The sequence below is a fragment of the Podarcis melisellensis genome (assembly GCF_964234715.1).
Source record: "Podarcis melisellensis genome assembly, chromosome: 16".
Classification (NCBI taxonomy): Eukaryota; Metazoa; Chordata; class Lepidosauria; order Squamata; family Lacertidae; genus Podarcis; species Podarcis melisellensis.
Genome location: NC_138533.1, coordinates 11065735 through 11088668, shown reverse-complemented (window position 1 = coordinate 11088668; position 22934 = coordinate 11065735). Strand labels below are relative to the sequence as shown.

The following is a 22934-nucleotide window of genomic DNA, read 5'->3' as shown; positions in this document are numbered from 1 at the left end:
ACACCATGCCTTTAAAGCACTATGATGCCACTTTAAACAGTCCTAGTTCTCCACCCCATCTAGAATTCTGGGAGCTGCGCTTTGTTAAGAGTTCTGATAGTTGTTAGGAGATCCCTATTTGCCTTAAAGAGCTACAATTCTTAGAGTTCCTCTTCAATGGGAACATTGAGGACACATAATAATGAATGCACAATAAAAAGGACGTCTGGATGGGCTCTTAGCAAATCGAGGAAAGAACTCTTCCTGGACCAGAGTCCACTTCAGTAGATGTGTGAAGGTTTATATGAAGGTTGGCAGATGTAGATATATACTTAGATGAGAGCAGATGAATATGATGGTTTGCAATCTGCACTTTTCCTTAATGAAAGCCAGCATCTCTCTGATCTCTCCAAGCAGACTCTCAAAGTATACTTTCCCCATTCCCTGAGGGATAAAGTGGGATAGGAGAGAACATGAGGAGAAACATCTGTAAGCCTGTGGAACAAGTTTACATTCGGGGGAGGCTAGCCTTATGGGAGACCCTTAGGTTCTTCTTGACATTGGAGCACCAGGCATCCATATTTATTGACAAAAGCCACTGTTTGAACTGGCTTGGGGTCATATCCACACAATACATTTTAAATAAATTGCTTCCCTCCCACCTCCCAAGAACCCTGAGAACTGTTAGACTGGGAACAGTAGCTCTGTGAAGGGTGAACTACAGTTCCCAGGATTCCTATGAGGAAGATGTGCTTTAAGTGTACGGTGTGCATGTGACCAATATAATGTCTGTCTCCACCACCCAGGTCCCATCTGCACTATACATTTAAAATAGTATCACACCACTTTAAGTAATTGTGGCTCCCCCCATGGAATCTTGGCTACAGTAGTTTGTGAGAGAGGATAGGCTACAGTTCCCAGGATCCTTGAGGGGGAGGGGGGAGAAGCATGTGGTTTAAACTGTGTAGATATGACCGCATTTGGGATGCAGGGAGTTTTCTTTTGGTTTGATTTTAAAGGCTAGCCTAACAAATGCTTTCCAACACTGCATGAGCACTGTAAAATGGTCATCCTCCAAAATCGGCACTTCTCTGAAGTTTGCAATGCAGTTCTCAAGCCAAGCATTGTGTACAAAAATGCTTAAATGCAAAAGGAACCTCTCTAAGAGACATTCACACGACAAGCCCTTGGGAAACTGAAAATCAGAAATTCCTACAAGCTGCAAAAAAACGCTATACAATGGAGGCCTCTGCAATACATGGGGTGAAAAGAACACCAGGTGACACCAGCCACAATCTGGACGCCATGGCACACTGCACACCCTCCAACAATTCTCTGTTGAAAATGGGAACATCCTATACCCTCATCCTCATCCTTTTATTATTTATGACTGGGTTGCCCCAGCCATTCTGGGTGGCTTCCCACATATATAAAAGCATAACAAAACATTAAACATCAAACAACTTCCCTGTACAGGGCTTCCTTCAGATGTCTCCTAAACCTTGCATAGTTACTTATCCCCTTGGCTCCGGGGTCACATAACTCCACACCCTCCAACACCATTGTTTTTTCTTCTTCTTAGAGACTTGTAGAGTCGGAAGGGACCCCGAGGGTCATCTAGTCCAGCCCCCTGCAATGCAGGAATCTCAGCTGAAGCATCCATGACAGATGGCCATCCAGCCTCTGCTGGTTGTTGTTGATTTCATTTCCTTCGGTGCCCCTCCGCACGCCGCGCGCCCGTCCCCAAACTGAGGTGCGGGCGGAGCCGCCCCCCCCCCCGGCACAAAAGAAAAGGTTGGAGAGGGCTTCGGCTGCCTCTGCCAGGCCGCGTCTCCATGGCAACAGGAGCGCGAGGGAGACGCTGCCCCGGCGGCGCCCTCGGCTTCCGCGGCCCCTCCCCTCTCCCGATCTGCGATTGGCTGGCGGGCGCGGAGGAGGCGGCGCCGGAAGTGCCTGCCGGGGGTTGCCATGGGTGCGGCGGTGGCGGCCGGGGGTCGGTGTCGGTGCTGGTGCTGCGGGAAGGGGCGGTGTCGGGCGGACCCGTGCGGGGTCCTCTGCCTGCTGCTTACGTACCTCAGTGTGGGCTACGCCGACTACGTCATCCTGGAGCATGTCCTGCTCCAGCCGGGCTTCCGGGGCAGGTAGGGCGCGCCAGCCCCGCAGGGAAGGTCCCCACCCCTTCGCTCTGCACATGCTCAGGGGCACGGTGCCCTTGGGATGGCTCGGTTTTGTTCCTCCCCCCGTCAGCGGTTTCCTTGCCCCGCGGTGTTGGGGGAAAGGAAAGAAGCGAAGCCGGAGAAGGGCCGTAGCTCAGGGGCAGGAGGAGGTCGCAGGTTCTGTACTCTGCACATGCTCAGATGTGCTTTCTCAGAAAAAAGGGGGAAGTTTCGGAATTGGACGTGTTTCCTGCCCTTCACCAGTATTTTGTTTAGGATCAACCCAGCCGACACAAAATGCCAGTGAGCAAACCTTCAGCTTCTCCAGAGCTCTGCATGGGTTTCGGTAATTCCAGGAGTGGGGTAGTGAATAAGTACAAAAATGAGGCTGGATACTCATGGAGCCAACATCTAACCTAATTGCCTCCCCCCCCCTCACTTCCCCAAGTTCTGTTTTGTGCAACAACTGGCCTGATAAAGAAATCTGGTGGGCTAAAACCTTGCTCACTCTTTTGTGACATTTTGGTTGATTCTAATATAAGTATTGTCTATTAGTGAATTCTGGATTCCTTACCCTTTGGAATGCCCTCCCATCAGATGTCAAAGAGATAAACAACTACCTGACATTTAGAAGACATCTGAAGGCAGCCTTGTCCAGGGAAGTTTTTAATGTGTGACATTTTAATGTATTTGTAATTTTTGTTGGAAGCCACCCAGAGTGCTGGGGAAACCCAGCCAGATGGGTGGGGTGCAAATAATAAATTATCATTATTATAAGGCAGCCCTGCCCTTGTGGGACTTGCTCCTGGATAAGTAGGTAGAAGACTGCAGCCTTATTTTTTGTTGTTGCTTAATAGATGTATATTTTTTCCTTTAGTGCATGTATTTTCAGGGCACAGTCATGGAGGAGGAGTCCTTTAATTTCTGTTAGTTAAATAGACATAATAATGGTTATGCAGAACCTGTATGTTTGAGGAAGTCTACCACTGAATACTTGTCACTGGGAAATTACAACAGAGAAAAGGCTGTATCCTTCAAACCTTGGTGGTGGTCATTCATTAAGCATTTGCCTGGCTGGTAAATGGATGTTGGGCTAGAGACATACATCTGGTCCAGTTCAGCGTGTCTGCTATGTTTGGGTACATGGATTTTCTTACAGGTCCTGTGCATGCCTTTTTTCTTACCTGGTGCCCACCTTTTTTATCTCCCGCAGTTTAGCTAAATTCTGCTGTGATCACACTAAGGAGTAAAGATTGAAAAACATGGGCTTTTACTTCCAAGAAACCATGCAGAGTCAGTTATTTATAGGCCAGGATCAGTAGTAACATTTGACTTTGGAATTCTACAACAGTGTTTTCCTTCCCCTTTACACCCCTAGTGCCACCATTTGAAAGTGGGAAGTATCAAAAACACAACAGAACAACATAAAAAACCTCCACTGAGTATGTCCAATCATGGGGGGCCTTTTGGGTCCCAGCCGTAATAAAATGTGAATATGCTCCCTTTCATGCACAAAGTAATCCAAGACTTGCTGCATTAGTAAGATGATCCCTGCTTGGCTGTCAGAATGCATTGTTTGCAACCGGATAATAACGAGTTTTTGGGGATGATTATGATGGCGCAGGGATAGAATGGGCTCTCGTATTTCACTGAGTTAGCCTCCTGGAAAAGCTGTTGGGAAAGGGGAAGGGGGGGGGGGAGAGAAAAAGAAAGAAAGTTTACAAGATGCTGATGACCTCACTGCTTCCATTTGTCACAGCCTCTGGTGTCCGTTCCATGCCGTGGCGTTCAACTTCATTGTCGTGATGCTCTTGGCCTGTCACACGCGGGCTGTCTTTGCCGACCCAGGTAAGACACCTTCACCCCTTACCTGGGCCCTGTCTGTGTCATCAGCTTCCATGTTTTGCTCTCTCTCAGTGGAGGTTGGTAGGACAAAAGGCAGAGGGTCCTATAACAGCCAGAGCTAGAGCCAGCGACAGGCAGAGCCAGTTGATTCTAGTTTTCTCCCATCCTCCTCCTTCCTGGGTTCTTGAAGGGCAACATTGAGATTAAGGAGGAGAGGGCTGACTGGCCACATTGGACTGCAAGTAGGCAGGTCGGTGGGAGCTGGACGAGGACAAGCTGAGGCTGGTGGGGCCTTGAGGATCAATCCATACCTGCTGCCTTGCAGAACCATCTATGCGAAAGGAAAAGGCTGAGGAGTTGTTGTTTAGTCGTTTAGTCATGTCCGACTCTTCGTGACCCCATGGACCAGAGCACGCCAGGCACTCCTGTCTTCCACTGCCTCCCGCAGTTTGGTCAAACTCATGCTGGTAGCTTCGAGAACACTGTCCAACCATCTCGTCCTCTGTTGTCCCCTTCTCCTTGTGCCCTCCATCTTTCCCAACATCAGGGTCTTCTCCAGGGAGTCTTCTCTTCTCATGAGGTGGCCAAAGTATTGGGGCCTCAGCTTCACGATCTGTCCTTCCAGTGAGCACTCAGGGCTGATTTCCTTAAGGATGGAGAGGTTTGATCTTCTTGCAGTCCATGGGACTCTCAAGCGTCTCCTCCAGCACCATAATTCAAAAGCATCAATTCTTTGGCGATCAGCCTTCTTTATGGTCCAGCTCTCACTTCCATACATCACTACTGGGAAAACCATAGCTTGAACTATACGGACCTTTGTTGGCAAGGTGATGTCTCTGCTTTTTAGGATGCTGTCTAGGTTTGTCATTGCTTTTCTCCCAAGAAGCGGGTGTCTTAATTTCGTGACTGCTGTCACCATCTGCAGTGATCCTGGAGCCCAAGAAAGGCTGAGGAGTAAAGCTACACAAATCCAGAGTGGAGATCCTAATACTGTCGAATGGCGCCTTGTATCCCTCCTTCTGTCAACTCCTGCAGTCAAGCTGGGGCCAAATGTTTTGCTTTGCTTTGGACCACATCAGCAAGCCCTGAGAGGGGGGTCTTGTTGTCTGGGCATCCCAGCCTCGTCCCAATTGCCCTGGATGGACCGGCCTCTGCTGTGCACACTTTCTCTAACCTGTACACGGTGACCTTATGGGACTCGCTGTCCCAAAATGGGTTAATATTGGCCACAAGCTTAAATGGCATTTCAAAAATGATTTGAAGTACAATTCTGTGTGCTTGGAAATAATGCCCCACTATGGCTAATAGGAATTCCCTCACAAGTATATGTGCACTTTCAGCTTCAGACAAATAATACAGGGAGGAAAGAGATTTATTTCTTTTTTAAAGAAAAATTAAGCTGCCTTTTATCCAAAATCGGATTTTGGAGCAGTATGCAAATAAAAAAAGAAAATGAAAGAAGCCAATAATGCAATAAGATTAAGAGGAATAAAAGCACCCAACTAGCTAAGAACAAAATCATTTAAAATACCTGTGCAAATAAATGGAAAGCTTGGTCTGAAATGAATGCAGTGTCTACATGACATACTTTCCTTGGGAAGGCATTTCATAAACGGGCAACTTCTCAGCAGTGCAGGAATGTCCCGTGGCTCACCTAACCAGTGTGGTGTAGTGGTTAGGAGCGATACACTCGTAATCTGGGGAACCGGGTTCGATTCTCCGCTCCTCCACATGCAGCTGCTGGGTGACCTTGGGCCAGTCACACTTCTCTGAAGTCTCTCAGTGCCGCTCACCTCACTGAGTGCTTGTTGTGGGGGAGGAAGGGAAAGGAGAATGTTAGCTGCTTTGAGACTCCTTCGGGTAGTGATAAAGCGGGATATCAAATCCAAACTCCTCCCCTTCTTCTTCTTCTTCTTCTTCTTCTTCTTCTTCTTCTTCTTCTTCTTCTTCTTGTTTGCCTTTGCCATTCTGCAATTCCATAACAGGACCAGGGCCTCGATCAAAGCACCAGCCATGTCTGGAAAATCCCCCTGAGCCTTCAGGAATCCCTTGGATTCCATAAGTATCTGGGGGCAGGCAGACTTTCCTAATGAGGGAATGTCAGTCACAGTCAATCCAAATCTCACTAGAGACTGATGTGTCCATGTCAGCCTGGACACTCCCCCCCCCCCAACCCACTCTAGCAAAGACCAGATCGAGAGTACGATTTGCAACATACACTGGCTGCGTAATGTTTTGAGACATCCCGTGGTTGCCATGGCAGCCATGAATTCCTGAGCTGGACCAGATAAGGCGGATGTGGCATTGACATCGAGACTCCCCAGAATTACTGTCTTTATGGTTAAAGACCATATCAGCTCAGACAAGGAGGTTGTTGGGCTTCAGGAGATCTTTGTTCCGTCTCTGCAACCCAGCATCACTTCCCAGGTTTCAGAATTTTATGACTGCAACCCCACCCTGACCCTCCAGCCTGTGTTGCTGCTGTGCTGAGTACCCAGGCAGGCAAAGTGCAACAGGCTGGAACCCCTGAATGAGAACGTAGAACCTTACATTTAGGTCTTTGGGGGCAGGATGGAGGGAACATCTCTTCACCTAAACAGCTGGGCAGCTTCCTGGTGGCAGAGGACACTGATAAAGGCTGCAGGGCAAGTGCAGTGATGGGAACTGTGTGCTCTCCTGGCCTCAGATGTCAGCTGCAACCTGACACCAGCAGCACCTCTGATCTGATACTGGGAACAAAGCAAGGGGTGGGCTTTCTCTTTCGATTACCAGTTGCTGGAAGCCCCAGGAGAGGAGAGTGTCCTTGTGCTACAGGCTTCCCTGTGACATCTGGTTGGCCACTGTGGAAACAGGGTACTGGACTAGATGGAGCACTTTTTATTGTGCTATTTACGAGTTGGCTGGCCTCTGTGAAAGAGAGAATGCTGGACTAGACGGACCCGTGTCTGATTCAACAAGGCGTCCCATTCGCCACTAGGTGCCTTCTTCCCCAGCCCCTCCTTCCTATTTCAGTACCTTTTGCAGAATAATAAACAACCGCTTGGAGTCCCCCACCCTTGCAAACAGAAGGGCTTTAGAGTCATCCTTTTTGAAACCGTGAAAGTGGAGATTCCTGGGTCTCTCTCTGTGTTAGGAGCTGTATTCTAATCCTCAGTGGGGGACACTTTAGGCCACACCTATTGCCAGGCTGCCGCCCCCCCCCCCCCAATCTGTGATGCTGCCTTTTCAGCATATCCAAGCAAAGCAGCTGCAGAAACTGGAGCTGCCCAGCTTTCCTTTGCCGGGTGTTGTTTTTCCGCAACTGCTTGCCCGGATCCTGCTGAAGGTCGTTGCCTTGGCTTCCTTGGAGGTGTCATCTTACCCTGGAAGAGGGCCCTTGGGCCTGTGGATCTTTGCGAGTGTTTATTATGGGATCAGCAAAAGCGAAGTCCTTGATCATCTTTTTGCCAGTGGCATTTGGGACAGAAAGCTGAAGTGGCATATTTGAAATTAATCAGCCTGCTCTGCACATTTCATCTTTTCTCTCTCTGTCTCTCCAAATGCAAAATCAAAATATTTATTGAGCAAATGTGCCTTTGTTGGCGTCACTGAGAGCTGGAACATCTCGATTGAGTAATGTGCCTGCATCATTGTTAGAAGTTCATTCTGTTCCCGTTTCTTGGAGTTTATTTAGTTCGTGATATACTTTTGCAGGGTGGGAGGGAGAAGGAGAACAGCTCTGTTCTCTTGATCCTTCCACGCACATTCAGATTTTTCTGTGATTTGTTTGCTTAAAAATAAAAGAATTTCCTTGCTGGGTCAAAACTAAGATCTATCTAGTCCATCGCTCCAGTAGTGAGCAATCATTCACTCCAGGAAAACTCATAAGCAGGGCATGAGGGGTAAAAGCCACTTTTGCCCGTTTGTCCCAAGCATCAGATGCTCAGAGGTAAACCTGGAGGTTCCATTCCTAAATATGGCAGCTATTAAAGGGATAAAAAAGGAGCCAATGATTGATGCAGGCTTGGTCACCTGGCAGTGGAGAAGCACACACACAAAAAGCATTTTTTGGACATTTTAAACAGCTTTTTGTTGCTGAGATAAGAACCGCAAAAATTGAAATGAGAAAGTTAACTGTTTTCTCTGCGGGAAAAAACACCATGCTGGAAGTAATTAGTACGCCACGGCTGGGAACCTGGACTCCAGTTCCCATCAGCCCCAGCCAACATGATGGGAACTGGAGTCCAGCAACACCTAGAAGACTGCAGGCCTCCCAGCCCCGCAGCACAACTCAGTGGGATCCCCTTGAGGCCTATTGGTGGGTAAATGCAATTAGTGCATGCATGTATTTACACCCACTGTACAAAGAGGAAAGGAATGGTAGATAACAGGGGGCGGTTGGAGGAAGAGCATAAGTAAATGGGTGTGAAGTTAATTTCTTAATTTCTTCATCAGGCTGTCTCCTGTCTGTCTGTCTGTTCTGAGCCTTTTTTGAAAAACATTCTTTCATTACTTTTTAATCTGTTCTTTTCCCCAAGGAGTTCAGGGTGGCACATTTGGTCCCCCACACCTTGTATCCTCATAGCAGCAATGTTAGCCTGAGGCCATATTCACACCTTGCACTTAAACCACTCTTATATCACTTTAACAGTCACAACTCCCTACCAGCCGGTGTGTGGGGCAGCACAGCAGCCGCAGCAGCTTTCCTGTGCGGCCTCCTGCCAACCCCAGAACTTCAGTTCTTCTTGTGGATATTTTTGGACACAGTATTCTTGGCCTGGATTGAAGAGAAAGCAGCAGAAAGGGCATTTAAAAGGTGTTTAGAGGGCGCCCCCCACTTTACATGATGTCACTTACGTGTGCGGGGGTCTGGAACGTAACCCCTGCATAAGTGTGGGGGACGCTGACGCCGCCTTTACTGTCTCTGACAGTGATGGGAGAACATAGCCATCAAGTCTGGTAGCCACCAATAGCATTGTCCTTTATGAAACAGCTCCCCACCATAAAAAAAATAAAAAAAAATCAATTAGATTTGACATGCTCACACCCAGCCTTGCCTGTGGCTCTCTTTCAGGCATGGTCCCGCTCCCAGATACAGCCATTGACTTCTCTGACTTGCGGAGTAGCGGCAGTGGCGGATCGCACAAGAATAGTCGGGTGAGTTGTTGCAAGGAATCTGTACCTGGGGAGAGGGGAATGTGAAGCTGCCTTGCCCGTAGCCTAGGGGTGGGGAACCTGTGGCCCTCCAGATGGGGGCTGGATTCCCAACTCCCACCAGCCTCGACCAGCATGACCAGGGTCAGGAATGGTAGGAGTTATGGAACAGCAATGCTGCGTTCCAGCGGCACGCTCCTCACACCTGCCTTAGCCCAGTGATCCGTCAAGCTCAACACCATCTAGCTGCAGCTAGTTACTTTAATTCTCTGCAACTACCTTGCATTCTGACAAGCTGCCGGAGAGGTAAGTGCCTTGCCTGCTGTAAATGCAAGACATGCAGACTGAGGCCCCATCAGCACTGTGTTCAAATCCTACCACTCTAAACTATCACGGCTTCCCTCAAAGAATCCTGGGGATTGTAGTTTGTTAAGGGAACAAGTCCTTAGGAGGCTTCTATTCAGCCCACAGAGTTACAATTCCTAGAGTTCCTTGGGAAGAGGGATTGACTGTTAAGCCACTCCAGGAAGGGTAGCTCTGCGAGGGGGATAGGGGCCTTGTAACAACTCACAGCATCCTTAGCAAACCACAGCTCCCAGGATTATTTGTTGGAAATTCAAAATGGCGACGCCCCCAAGGGCATTGTGGGAATCACAAAATGGTGGCTCACAGACCCAGGGCAAGGTCTCCTGTAATATACGGAGCAGTTTACAGTGGCAAAACAACATCAACAACAAATATAAAATTACTGAAACAACATTTTCAGTAGAATGGCACCAAAGAGCAACAGTAATAGATTCCAGCTGCTTCTCCTCTTGTGGTCTCCAACGGAGCAGAGTTTCTGGGACTCTGAGTCAGATCACCCCTGCATCCCAGTCTTGCTTTATATACGCAGCTCCTGTGTTTATGCTTTATATATACAACTCACAGGATTGCTTTCTATAGACAATTGCAAACAGTGCAGGGAGGCTGTGGCTTGCTGACCTTTTAAATTTCCCACAATGCCCCAGGTGCAGCTTTAGCTCGGGGGCATGGTGGGAAATTAAAAGAGTGGCTGAGTCCAGCCTCCTGGTGCTTCTCGGAGCAGTGCTTTCATGGCAGGGGAAGGCTGACAGAGCCCACCAATGGAACCAGCCCCGGGGTCAGCCCTGAGAGGGAACAGGATTTTAGGCTAGATGGGATTTGAGCCTGATTCAGCAGGGCTCTTCATAGGTTCTTACGATGTTCAGTCTGCAGCAGTCCAGTCCAGACAAAGGTTTAATTTCTCAGAACTTAGACCCCTTGTGTGCAGATGAACTGTAGTCTGAGGGAGGCAGTGTTAATTCCATTTGATGGTTTCTTGCATTTGCACCCTGCACTTTAACCCAAAAGGCTCTCTGAGCGGCTTACAAAAATCAGCATGAAGGTTGCCCCTGCCCTTGGGCTTCTGTCCAAAGAGGATATGTCAGGCAAGGAAAAATGGAATGGGAGGGAGGAGGTGAAAGCAAGCTCCAGCACCATCAGAAACAGAGCAGGTGACAAACGCCCTTTGGTTCCTCTGCCATCCTCTTCTTTCCTCCCTAGAACAATGAGGACTGGACAGTGTGTAACCGCTGTGAGACATACCGGCCGCCCCGGGCGCACCACTGCCGCGTCTGCCACCGCTGTGTACGCCGCATGGACCACCACTGCCCTTGGTGAGGATCCTGCCATGGAGGGCCTGTGTGTGTCAGGGTTCGATGGTGCCTTTCGCTCCCCTTGCTTCCTCCCCAGAGAAGAGGGCTTCCCATCTCAGTCAGTGGTATGAGGGACCCACTGAGGCAGCATCAGCCTCCCCAACCCCATCGCATCTTTGGGAACCAGAAGAACCACCCTTTTTAATTTTAATGTGAGCTGTTGTCCCTGGGGTGGGGGGGAGGAATATGGTCCAGTTTGCATATGAAGGCGAACCTCCCCAATTCCCATTTTCTGAAATGATTTGTGAACCAAAACACAACCATCCTTCAAAATTCACACTAGATTTTTTTTTAAAAAAAACCATTAAAAAAGAAATCTACACTTCTCCAAATTTTGCATGCAGGTTAATTACCTATTTGTTAGAAATATATTTATCTACCACTATTCAATAAAAGCAACAGCAGTAGAGCGGTTTATGACAATTGTCCATGAAACCATACAATAAACTCCATATAAAAAGTTAAAATCAGAAATCTGCTGGCTGTTGTGGAAAGATGGGTGTTCAATTATCCACCTAAACTGAATGGAATGGAAAAGTGCCCAGCAGGCATTTAAAGTTCTTTCACCCGGGTAACGTGTGCAAAAATGAATGTACTAATGCGTGCATGCAAATCCACGTGTTAGTGAAAATTACATACAGAACACATTATATTAGTCAATATTGCTTTGCAGAAATGACTGTATTAGGGGGAAATTGCATATACAAATGTGTATAGTAGGAGAAATTCACAGAAAAACGCTGATGAATTTCCATGAGAATTTTTTTTTTAATTGCAAACTCATGTGGAAATGTAGAGAGCTGAACTGAAGATTGGAGAAACTTGAGAGAAGCCAGACATGACAGCTTCATCTCATTCCTAGTTGTCCACTTTTCTTTCTAACACACACAAACGCTCTCTTGGTAGGATCAACAACTGCGTGGGGGAACTGAACCAGAAATACTTCATCCAGTTTCTCTTCTATACAGGTATGTTGGGAACATGCCACCGGGCCGTGGTTTGGGGGAGGAGCTACTGTGGAGGGTGGGGTGGGTCCCAGGACATTGTGGGTAGCAATTTACCTCTCTGCTTAATGCCCCACCGCCCCATGGGCCCCTTCTTTGCCTACCTAGGGCAAAAAATGAGGGTTTAAGGTTGCGTTTATTGGTTGAGCTGCCCTCGTTCCTGTCCGAAGAGCACTGTGGACTGAGGGATTGTGGCGACTGAAGTTGATCCAGCCCAGTTTATTAGGTGTCCCTTCTGGTTAATCTCTGAAATCAAAGCTGCGATCCCTGTCTTTCTCCACTAGGGGCTGCTCTTCTCCAAGGCAGGCAGTCTTCCTCTTCCTCCTCACTGTAAAACTTGGAATTGTTCTCAGCGTCTGACAAGTTTCTTTGTCTCTTTGAAGGTTAAGAGTCCCTGTTTGCTTGTTTACCTGCTTAACTTTTAATGTCCCAACTCACCTGCCACCAACCGAGCGGTTCATAGAATCACATAATCATAGAAGGGTCATCTAGGTTCATTGCTTCCTCCAGCCACTCTGCTCGTTCTGCCTTCCTACCCCTTTGCTCCTTTGCCAGGCTGCCCCCTGCCAATGCCTGACCTCCCCATCTAGGTCTAGAGCTCCCTTCCAAGACAAAATAACACTTTCCTCTCTTGACTTATCAAAACTTAACATTTTGTGTAGAGCAGGGATAAGCAGTATTGGACCAGAGCAACCCTGACCCTTGGCCTGATGTCAAAAGCCCTCTTCAAAGGATCAGTTCAGACCTCTGGCAATAGCAGCCTGTTCCTCCCTGGTAGACTTCTGCCTGGGGAGGAAGAGCATGGTGTCAAGAGAGGGCGGGGAGATGGGTGTCAGGAGAAGGAGCCAGGGGAGCCAGAGGGAGAGGACATTTTTAACTTTTGATGTTTCATTGCGTTTTTAATATTTTGTTGGGAGCCACCCAGAGTGGCTGGAGAAACCCAGTCAGATGGGCGGCATAGAAAGAATAAAAATGTTAGAGTCATACCTCGGGTTCAAGTAGCTTTGGGATGAATATTTTTGGGTTGCGCTCCGCGGCGACCCAGAAGTAATGGAGAGCGTTACTTCCGTGTTTCGCCGCATGTGCAGACACTCAAAATGCCGTCGCATGCGGAAGCGGCGGATCGCAGCATGTGCAGATGTGGGTTGCGTTCGCTTCAGGATGCGAACGGGGCTCCGGAACGGATCCTGTTCATATCCAGAGGTACCACTGTGTTAAGTTGGAGTGGTCCCACCCACCACCAGAATGCAGCCCCTGACAGATTGCTCCCAGGAGAATGTGACTCCAGACCAAAATAAAATGAACCCCCACTCCCCACCCCTGCTGTAAAGGATTTGGATTAACCCCTCATTCCTATTCACTGTCTCCTTTATCTCCTGTTCTTGCAAGATAGAAGTTTTTCAAAAGTTGGTCTTCTAAGGCATCTGGAAGTTGAGCAGAAAGCCTGCCTCCCCACCCAAAAAACCCTTTCAAGCTTCAGCTCTGTCCTGACCATACTTGGGGATTTATGACATGTATCCCCGAGGGAATGGTGAAATGCACAATGCCTGCGTTGATAACCCTTTTTTCTTTTCGTCTTTCCTCTCCCTCTTGGCCTTCGCTGACCTGGTTCTCCCGGCCACAGGCTTGGCCAGCCTTTACGCCATGGGGCTGGTCTTGACCACCTGGCTTTGGCCCACGGACAAGAGCTCAGCCGGGAAGGCCGAAGGAGCCGAAGGAGGCATTTCCAACAATCGCATCCAAATGTGAGTCCCAATTCCTCCTCCTGCCACCAAGCTAAGAATCCCCCCCCCCCGGTTGCTGGGGCAGGGAGAGTTCTAGAGACCCTGTAGATGCCTCAGTTGGGCCTTTTGCAAAAACAAAAAAATTAATAAGAAAGACGAAGAAAAGAAATTGCCATGTCACACAGTTCTTGCCAAGAACAGCTGGAGCTCCAGAGCTTTGGCTGAATGCCAAGAGGAGGGGAGGAAGCTCCATGCTGGCTTTTCTATAAATGAGCAGCTCACCCTCCCTCCCTCTCCCCCTCTCTCTTTGGAAAATGGGAGCAGCCGAGGGTAGGGCGTTGTCCCTTTGTCCAACCCCCACAGCCTCCTCGCCTGCTTCCTCCTGCTTAGGGTCTCTCTGTCCACAATCGTGGGGGTGGGGGAAGGCTCTCCCCCCCCCACCCGTCGAGGGCTGCATTCCCCTGCTGCCATGGGCTATTTATTTATTCCGTTTCACTTCTGAATCGCTTCCTGCGAACGTGACCTCGAAGCGATTTAAGCAGCGAAGGCATCAACGTTAGTATAATTTCATGTGGAGAAGAAATGGAAAGAATGGGTTATACCACGTTCGAGTTCTCCAGTTAATTAGGCATGCCTAATGTAGGCCCCAAGGGACGCGGGTGGCGCTGTGGGTAAAACCTCAGCGCCTAGGGCTTGCCGATCGCATGGTCGGCGGTTCGAATCCCCGCAGCAGGGTGAGCTCCCGTCTTTCGGTCCCAGCTCCTGCCCACCTAGCAGTTCGAAAGCACACTTAAGTGCAAGTAGATAAATAGGTACCGCTTTATAGCGGGAAGGTAAACGGCGTTTCCGTGTGCTGCGCTGGTGCTGGCTCGCCAGAGCAGCTTCGTCACCCTCGCCACGTGACCTGGAAGTGTCTCTGGACAGCGCTGGCCCTCAGCCTCTTAAGTGAGATGGGCGCACAACCCTGGAGTCGAACACGACTGGCCCGTACGGGCAGGGGTACCTTTACCTTTACCTTTAATGAAGGCCCCATCTGCGCTCTGCATTTAGAGCAGTATCATACCACTTTAAATAGTCACGCTTCCCCCCAAAGAATTCTGGGAACTCATTTGTTATGGGTGCGGAGATCTGTTTGGAGGCACCTCTCCACCGCCTCATAGAGCTACAGTTCGCAGAGTGGATTAACAAGTAATCCCTCTTCCCGTGGAACTCTGGGAATTGTAGTTCTGTGAGGGGAATAGCTGTTTGGAGTTGCCTGGTACACATGTGAAGCACAGCTCAGCCCTATTTTAAAAAATAGTCCCGTGCACTCTGCTGCCCCTCCGGAAACACAAGTTGGAGTAGTAGTGTTCCTAGTTAACAGACTGACTGTACTTTCCCCTTTCCTCCTTCCAGCGCTCACCGCATCATCTTGCTGGTAGAATCCATCCTCTTTGGCCTCTTTGTCACAGTCATATTTTATGACCAGGTAGGTTTTAAGGCTTGCAGCGGGGACGGGGGGGGGGGACACTTGGTTTTTTAATTGTTTGGCAACCTTTTTAGTTTGTCAGCCATTTATTAAAAACAACAGCAACGCCCCCCAACCAATTTTTTTTTACAAATTGTTCCAAATCAATAGATTTTTAAAATAGTTTATTTATATGTCGCCTTTCCACACTGAGCTGGGCCCAGTGTGGCTACAACACTTGTTAGCAAAACACAAAACTTTGTAGGGTGGGAGAGAAAGCTGTTGTCAAAATGCATCCATAAATTGAAGCAAGTTTAAAGAAAGCGGCAATTTAACAACATTGGAACGGATTCAGTACTAGAAATAATCTAGACTTGAATATGCCAGCACAGAGCAATTTTTTAATATTTGATTTTACAAGCAATTAAGTTCCAGCTGCTGGCGCTGGGCTGATTCCAAGGAACCTCAGCAGCCTGACTAAGACACAGTTCAGAGAGGGAGGGGTCTTCTCACTAGGCCAGTGTTTCCCAACCGGTGTTCCGCGGCACACTACTGTGCCGTCAGACATTGGCTGGTGTGCCGTGGGAGGGAGGCGGGCGAGTCGGGCGGTGAGAGGCGGCGGCGGCGAGGATCCGCGTCGAGCCGGGGGCGGCTCCGCGGTGGTGGTGCCGAGCGGCGGGGCAGCGCGTGCAAAAGGGAGGAGCGCGAGACAGCAGAGGAGGAGGAGGCCAGCATGTCCGGGCAGCAGCAGCAACAACAGCAGCAGCAACTCCCGGCGACGGCTCCTCAAGCCCCGCCGCCGCCCCCTCCTCCGCCCGCTATCGCCGCCACCACCACAACAGCCGCCGCTGCCTCAGTTGCCGCCGTCCCTCAGTCCCTCGCTCACCTGCCTCCTCCCACCTCCAAAGCTTGGAGGTTCCCCGGCAAGGGGGAGGGAAAAAACTTTCACTTTCGTGCGTCCCTCCCGGCGTGACGCTGCGCGCTGACGTCACAGGGCGGGGCTTTAATGGTGGTGTGCCGTGAGATTTTTTTTCAGTAAACAGGTGTGCCGTTGCCCAAAAAAGTTTGGGAAACACTGCACTAGGCGTACAGCTGGCTCCCTCACCTCTCCTCTGGAGAAGATTTAACGGCAGCAAAAGGGAGATGCTGGGGAGGGCAACAGTGGCAAGTCCTTTTCCCCAGCCTCCTTCCAGTTGCTGGTGCTGGTTTTCCTGCAGAGGACTAGAAGAGAAACCGTGTCCATGGCACAGACACTATCAAATATCAACAGCTGCCTGGAGCTGCCTGGTAAAGTGTCCAATCAGTGGACTGCGCAGCCCAGGGTGGCCCTTTTAATTGGCAGTGGCTCTCTACGGTCTTGGCAGGGGTTGTTGCTGTACGTTGGAACTGGGGAGGGTGGGGGCGATTTCCGCATGCCAAGCAGTGTGCTGTACCATTGAGCTATGAGCCCCACTGAGTATAGGGTGCAGCTTTTTGCAGGTTGGGTCCTCTCTGCTGTGAACAGCAGTGGTTTCCCAAGGTCTTGTTAGATCTTACTGTCAATCATGCACATCAGGCTTGCATATTTATTGAGATGTTTCCATTGCTTTATTGTTTGTGGCTAAATTTTGTTATGTTTTGGTAACTGTTAGAGTGAATTATGTATGTTTTTTGAGGTTGCAAGTAGGGCTGAGCGATATCTGGATTTCAGCATTGTGATACATCACCAGCTAAACATCACAGTATATTGATACATCACAATGTCTGAAATTAGGATGGAGCTATGTAGAGGCACTGGCTGGCTTCACAATTTTTCCTGCATCGTGATTTTTGCATAGCACCCACACACAAATCAGGATTTGCGATATATTGCCAGGTCAAAAATTATGAGAGTCACATAGGTGTGGCATTTATGTTTGTATTTTTGTATTGTCGGTATTTGAGTTGGTGTAATTGTGTGGTTGTACATGCATTGTAAATAATAATGTTTGTTTTTAATTTTAAAAAAAATTATGAAACCATTATCACGATATGGACTTCAAACTGGTTTTGGACGATTTATTGATATCTCATCCGGCCCTAGTTGTAAGCCACCTTGAACGAGGTTTAACTGTAGGAGGGCGACATACAAATAGAGCAATGAAGCATCACTGCTATCACAGGGTGTTGTTCAGGTACTAGGGGGGACAGGTGGGCAAGCTTTCAGATTTTGCCCAGCACCTCCTGAGGTGCCAAGGATAACCTCCCCCCCCAAAAAAAGATGCACTCGTGGTGGTGCTATTAGGAGAAAGGGAATGTTAGTATCGCATGGATCAAAAGACAGACACATGTGCTTGTGTGTGTGTGTGTGTCTCAAAACATATCCTGCCCACCCTCTAACTGCCTAATGTGCATCACTTTTCCCAGCTGGTCTCCATTATCACGGACGAGACCCCAATTGAGCAGCTGCGCAACCGGCTCCTGAAAGAGGCACGGCGGGAAGTCTCGCATACGCGGAAGCCCAAGATCGCCCTCCTGCGGGAAGTCTTCGGCCGAGGTAGGTCTGGGGTGGTGATGACTGTCGTATGTTCTTGCTGGTCTGTTAAAGCAGTGCCGGGAAGCCAGCGGCCCTCTAGATTAGGCAGAGAGAACCTCCAGATGTTGCTGTGCTACAAGTCCCATCAGCCTCAGCCGGCATGGGAGCTGTAAATCAGCAACATCTGGGGGACCAAACACACCTGTATCTGGAAGATGCTGAACTCCAGCTCCCATCGTTCTGTGCCATTGACCATATTGGTTGGGGCTGATGCGGGCTGGGAGTCCCTCCTCGGCCAGAGGGCGCTGGATTCCCCATCCCAGCATTAGAGACAAGCGTCCATGATGAGCTGTGTGCGTTCAACCCTCCTTCCCTCTCTCACCACCTAGGTCTCGTCATCTGCTGGTTCTTCCCGTGCAACTGCAGCTCTCCGTCAGCCAGCGGGCCCTCCTACAGCTACTTGCCCAACTACGACGTGTGACTTCCTGGACTGCTCTCTCTTCGTGCTCTCTTTCTATTGGTGGAGGCAGAGGTTCCGTTCAGTTTCATTGGCCACCTTCTGTGGAGGCAATGGTGGCTGCAGTTTCCTAACGTTTTCCCCCTGGTGGGGAAACAGTTTCCTCGGGAGGGGAGTGTTTGTGTTTGTGTGTGTGTGTTTGTGTGTGTACTATAAGTGTTGATGCTCTTCATCCCAATGGGAACAGAGCACGCTCTCCCTTGAAGTGGAGCTCAGCAGGAGGTCCTCGTATTTCGAACTCTTGGCTCAACCTGTGTAACACTCAGAATTGGGGTGCTGCACACAGCAGAGATCACTCTCAGAAGCGGCCCTTAATGTGCCTTGGGCCCTGGTGTGAAGCATGTGAATTTGAGCCCCTTCCTTCCTTCCTTCCTTCCTTCCTTCCTTCCTTCCTTCCTTCCTTCCTTCCTTCCTCACCTTGCCTGTGAAGGCCGTATTTAAGCCCTGCGTCCTTTACCAGGCTGCCCAAAGAGATCAAGCTCTGGCTTATCTAATAACAATAATAATAATAATGCGAGCATTAGCCTCCTACTCTGGAGAGCTGTGACCTCTGCCCAGTAGGGACCCCAGCCTTGCTTTTGCTCACCTGATTTCAGCCCCGAGGGTGGCAGTGTTTGGTACATGCTTCCACTTTCAACTTGCTTCAGCCTCTGATGCTCTGCTGTGGACTGAAAGCATGTCGGAGGCTGATGGTGAACAGCTGTCCCAGAGGAGGGAGTACCTTGTATTAGCATCCCCTTGGGGTTTCCTTTTTCAGAGGGCGGGGGCTGGCTGCCCTCCAGTGGATTTGACCACGGATAGCTCAGGTGGGTGTGAAGAGCACGCAGCCGCACCTCCCCATGCTACACCAGGATTTCTGCTTATCCTTCTGGTTTGCTGTGAGCGTTGTGTGTATGTTGCCTTTCAGCGCATTCCCAGCAGTTCCTTGAGCTTTCTTGAAACATAAGAGTTGGAACATCATGCTTTGTGGTGCTGCATCCTCCGCTTGGAGAGGTGTTCAGGAGGTTTCTGTCATTTTTGTGTCTAATCGCTGGGGGGATTCCTTGTTTCCTTTGCTGGATTGGCCCCCACCCCAAGGTTCCCCGGAGGCCTTGAAATTAAGAGGCTGGGTTTCCAGCATCATTTTAGCTGCTCAATAACTGGAGAAAAGGGAGGCCCAGGGCTTTTTTTCAGCCAGAGCACACCGGAGCACGGTTCCAGCACCTCTCAGGTGGGTGACATTGCAGGCCAGCACCCTCCCACCTGCTTCTTGCCTTTACGTACTTCCGAGAGGCCCAAAATGAACATTTCAAGTCCAAAGCGAAGCTGGCCAGTGTGTGAGTCTACTTTTTTTTATAGATCTAGCCACAGTTGGTCAAGCTATGGGGTAGGGCAAATTAGTATTTCCATTTCTTCAATCCAATTCCCGTATAGCGGCAGTGGGCTTTAAGCTTTCCAGCTAGGCCTCTACTGTTGCACGTGGGCGTGTTTGCACGAGGACCCTTCCAAGCTGCCCTAGCCATCTGCCTGAATCTAAAAGAATGGGGCGGGGGGCGGGGCACATTTATTTGACCTGTACCAGAACCAGGGGCGACCCCCAATCCAAACAGCTACCCATAGTTTTTATCACCTCCGTGGCTGGTGAACACTGCTGTTGTCAAACAGGCACCTGTCTATTCAAGGCTGCCCTGAGTCACCTGGCGACTTACTGTAGCAACTTCATTGTGAGTTCTGGCACCTATTTTTCTTGGGGGGGGGGAGCACCAGAGAAGCCCTTTTTAGGAGGGGGCATATTCTCCTGTCCCTAGTACTTCAGTAGAGGGTAGTGGCCCCCTCTGAAATAATTACTCCCTGAAACTCATCTTAAAATGGTGGCTGGTATCCATTAGAGTTTGTAGGGCAGAATCTGGGAGCCCTGCAGGAGGCGGAGCCAGAGGCAATGACAGGCAGAGCTGCAACCAATGAGTGGCGGAGCCAGTGGAGTCTAGTTTTGTCCCCACCCTTCTCCCGAGACTGAGGAGGAAGAGGGTGACAGGCAGGGCCCCCCCTTGGACCGGCTGTAAGTAAGAAGCCAGGCAGGCTGGGGATGGCTGAGAGTGGACTAAGGGTTGTGGGGCAGTGCCCCATTCCCCTGAATGGAGCAGCCTCCACTGCCTTTCAAAGCACAAGAAGCGTGTCCCATTTGATACCCATTGTGTCATGTGTTTGTCCCACACTCCCGACTTGCTAATCCTACACTGCTGCCCTTGGGTTGGGTGGTACTTATCTATTTATTATGTTGCCTTATAGCCCAGGCTTCGATTCTACTTCTCAAGGCGGCTAGAAATATATCATGTTATGTTGTTGTTTAGTCGTTTAGTCGTGTCCGACTCTTTGTGACCCCATGGACCAGAGCATGCCAGGAACTCCTGTCCTCCACTGCCTCCCGCAGTTTGGACAAACTCATGCTGGTAGCTTCGAGAACACTATCCAACCATCTTGTCCTCTGTCGTCCCCTTCTCCTTGTGCCCTCTATCTTTCCCAACATCAGAGTCTTTTCCAGGGAGTCTTCTCTTCTCATGAGGTGGCCAAAGTATTGGAGCCTCAGCTTCAGGATCTGTCCTTCCAATGAGCACTCAGGGCTGATTTCCTTCAGAATGGATAGGTTTGATCTTCTTGTGGTCCATGGGACTCTCAAGAGTCTCCTCCAGCAACATAATTCAAAAGCATCAATTCTTCGGCGATCAGCCTTCTTTATGGCCCAGCTCTCACTTCCATACATCACTACTAGGAAAACCATAGGTTTTACTATACGGACCTTTGCTGGCAAGGTGATGTCTCTACTTTTTAAGATGCTGTCTAGGTTTGTCATTGCTTTTCTCCCAAGAAGCAGGCGTCTTTTAATTTCATGGCTGCTGTCACCATCTGCAGTGATCATGTTATAATAGAATATTATTTGAAGTATGCTAAACGGGTAAAGCAACTAAGCATCAGCATTGCAACCAAAAGCAGAGAGGAAGGCCTCTTCTAACAGAATGCCCTGTGCGTGTCCGTTGTCTGAAAACAATGCATGCCTTCTGTTTCAGAAGTGTTTTTACCCATGTGCAAGTTTAAATGGCAAACTAAATCTAGCCAGGCTCATACAACGTACAGTAATTGGTTAAAAAAAAAAAAAATCAGGTTGCAGCCTTACTTTCAGCAGAGTGCTACAACCTGGGGAGTCAGTGTGAGACACCCTCCCCCAGATGTTGCTGGTTTCCATATCCTATCCACTCCAACCAGCATGGTTCGTGGTCAAGGAATAATGGGGGTAGTAGTCCAGCCACATCCCTATACTGCAGCATTCTCATTCCCCCACTCCTTTCTGCACACTGTGTTAATTTCCTTATGCTCTGGTCTGTGCTAGAATGAGTCTTTTTTCTACCACTATCTCCCTGATGCCTGACCCTGCTATCCATCCAACTTTTTTAAAAAGCAGGGTGGTTTTCGCTCAGACTTGGCGAACAAGTTTTGAGCTGTGAACCTAACTGCGGCACGATTGGGGTGTGGGTGTGTGTGTGTGTGGTGAGGAGGGGAAGAATGTCTCTGGGATTTAATTGGGATAATTTCCTACCCTCTAATGAAAGTCTAGACAGCCCCAGATGCAAGTGTCAGGAACTGGAGGGTGAGCGATTGATTGCCCCCGGTGCCCTGCAGACAAAGCAGCTCTGGCTGTGGATTAAGTCTTAAGTGTTCTGCCGCTTTATTTATTTTCTCAGGATGTGTTTGCACTGATGCTTCGTTTAATAACAGGATGCCACTTGTTCCCTTTGAACCAAATGTGATGCCCGCCCATCTCAAAGATGAGCAGCTTGTTTTGCAAACCCCACAGACGATCGGTCTTGACATCTTCACGCTGGAGAGGGTACCAGGGAGCAAGGAATCCGGCAACTGGAGCACGTTTTGCTGCTGCTTCTTTTTTTTCAAAGCAAGGTTCCAGTCCTCATTGCTGCAGAGAATAGCCAAATTCCTGATTTAAAAGAAAGAGAGAAAGAAAATATCACTCACTCGGGAATCCAGTGCTCTGAAGGAGTCACCTCATTTCTTTGCACAGTTATCGGGCTCCCAAAGTTAAGACTCTGCTAACCCTACTCTCAGAATAGTCTCATTGGAATTAATGAACACAACTGACTTAGATCTATTAATTTCAGTGGGTCTGTCTTGAGTAAAATTTAGTCTGTTCTCAGCAGGGGCACAGGAGGCAGAGTTGTGGTGGCACTACTGCACACTGGGGCAAGGCAGCAGCGGGTTTTGCCACCATCCCAGCAAGGCCGCTGCCGCTGCCAGGAGATCACTGCTGCTGCTCTTCCGCCCCTTTTGCATGCCTTTGCTGCCTGCCCCACTTTTGCTCATCTGCCCTAGTATTGCGATTTGCAGCTTTAATCTTCCAGTCTCTCCACCACCCACTGCCCAGATCAAAACCTGTGCAATGGTTCCCTCCGAAAAAGATATATTGCCGTTCCGAACATTCCTGCATTGCAGGAGGTCGGGCTAGATAACCCTCAAGGTCCCTTCCAACTCTTAAGATTCTAGGAGTCTAAATTATTGTAGGTCATTTCATTCCAGTTACATCATTTCATTCCAGTCGCACAGTTTGGGAACTTCTGTTTTGTTAGTGCAAAACTCCAGGCTCTCATCGCTGAGCTCTCTTCTGCTGGGTGGCACAGAGGAAAAGCTGCCTTCAGTTGCCTGTATAAGATCCAGGCTTTTGCATCCCTTTGTTTTTTTCTTCTGCTGGGCCTAGTCTTCAACCAGCCATCCAACAGCCTGAACTTCTGATAAGATGTCAGGTGTGAGACTTTGGCAGGCAAAGCCCTCCCTGTCCTCCCCCTGCTGTCTAGAAACGTGTTGTTGTTTTCCCTAAAAGAGTATGCATCTTCAGGATATAGAATCCTTTGCTTGTGTCTTGCAGTGGTGTTGGAA

The 22934-nt window shown here is 49.2% G+C and overlaps 1 protein-coding gene across 1 annotated transcript; it reads left to right on the top strand.

Moving 5' to 3' along the window:
* Positions 1-1931: 1931 nt before the first annotated feature.
* Positions 1932-19339, top strand: LOC309358584 (palmitoyltransferase ZDHHC3-like). The gene is made up of 9 exons (XM_081891903.1): positions 1932-2120; positions 3895-3983; positions 9034-9116; positions 10677-10789; positions 11735-11796; positions 13457-13577; positions 14952-15024; positions 17389-17518; positions 17887-19339. The coding sequence occupies exons 1-9, from the start codon at positions 1948-1950 to the stop codon at positions 17976-17978; spliced, it is 936 nt and encodes a 311-aa protein (XP_081748029.1). The 5' UTR covers positions 1932-1947; the 3' UTR covers positions 17979-19339.
* Positions 19340-22934: the final 3595 nt, after the last annotated feature.

Coding starts and splice junctions, on each gene's coding strand:
- LOC309358584 (XM_081891903.1), top strand. CDS start 1,948: ATGGGTGCGGCGGTGGCGGCCGGGGGTCGGTGTCGGTGCTGGTGCTGC. Junction 11,797..13,456: donor CCAGTTTCTCTTCTATACAG/GTATGTTGGGAA, acceptor TCCCGGCCACAG/GCTTGGCCAGCCTTTACGCC. Junction 15,025..17,388: donor CAGTCATATTTTATGACCAG/GTAGGTTTTAAG, acceptor CACTTTTCCCAG/CTGGTCTCCATTATCACGGA.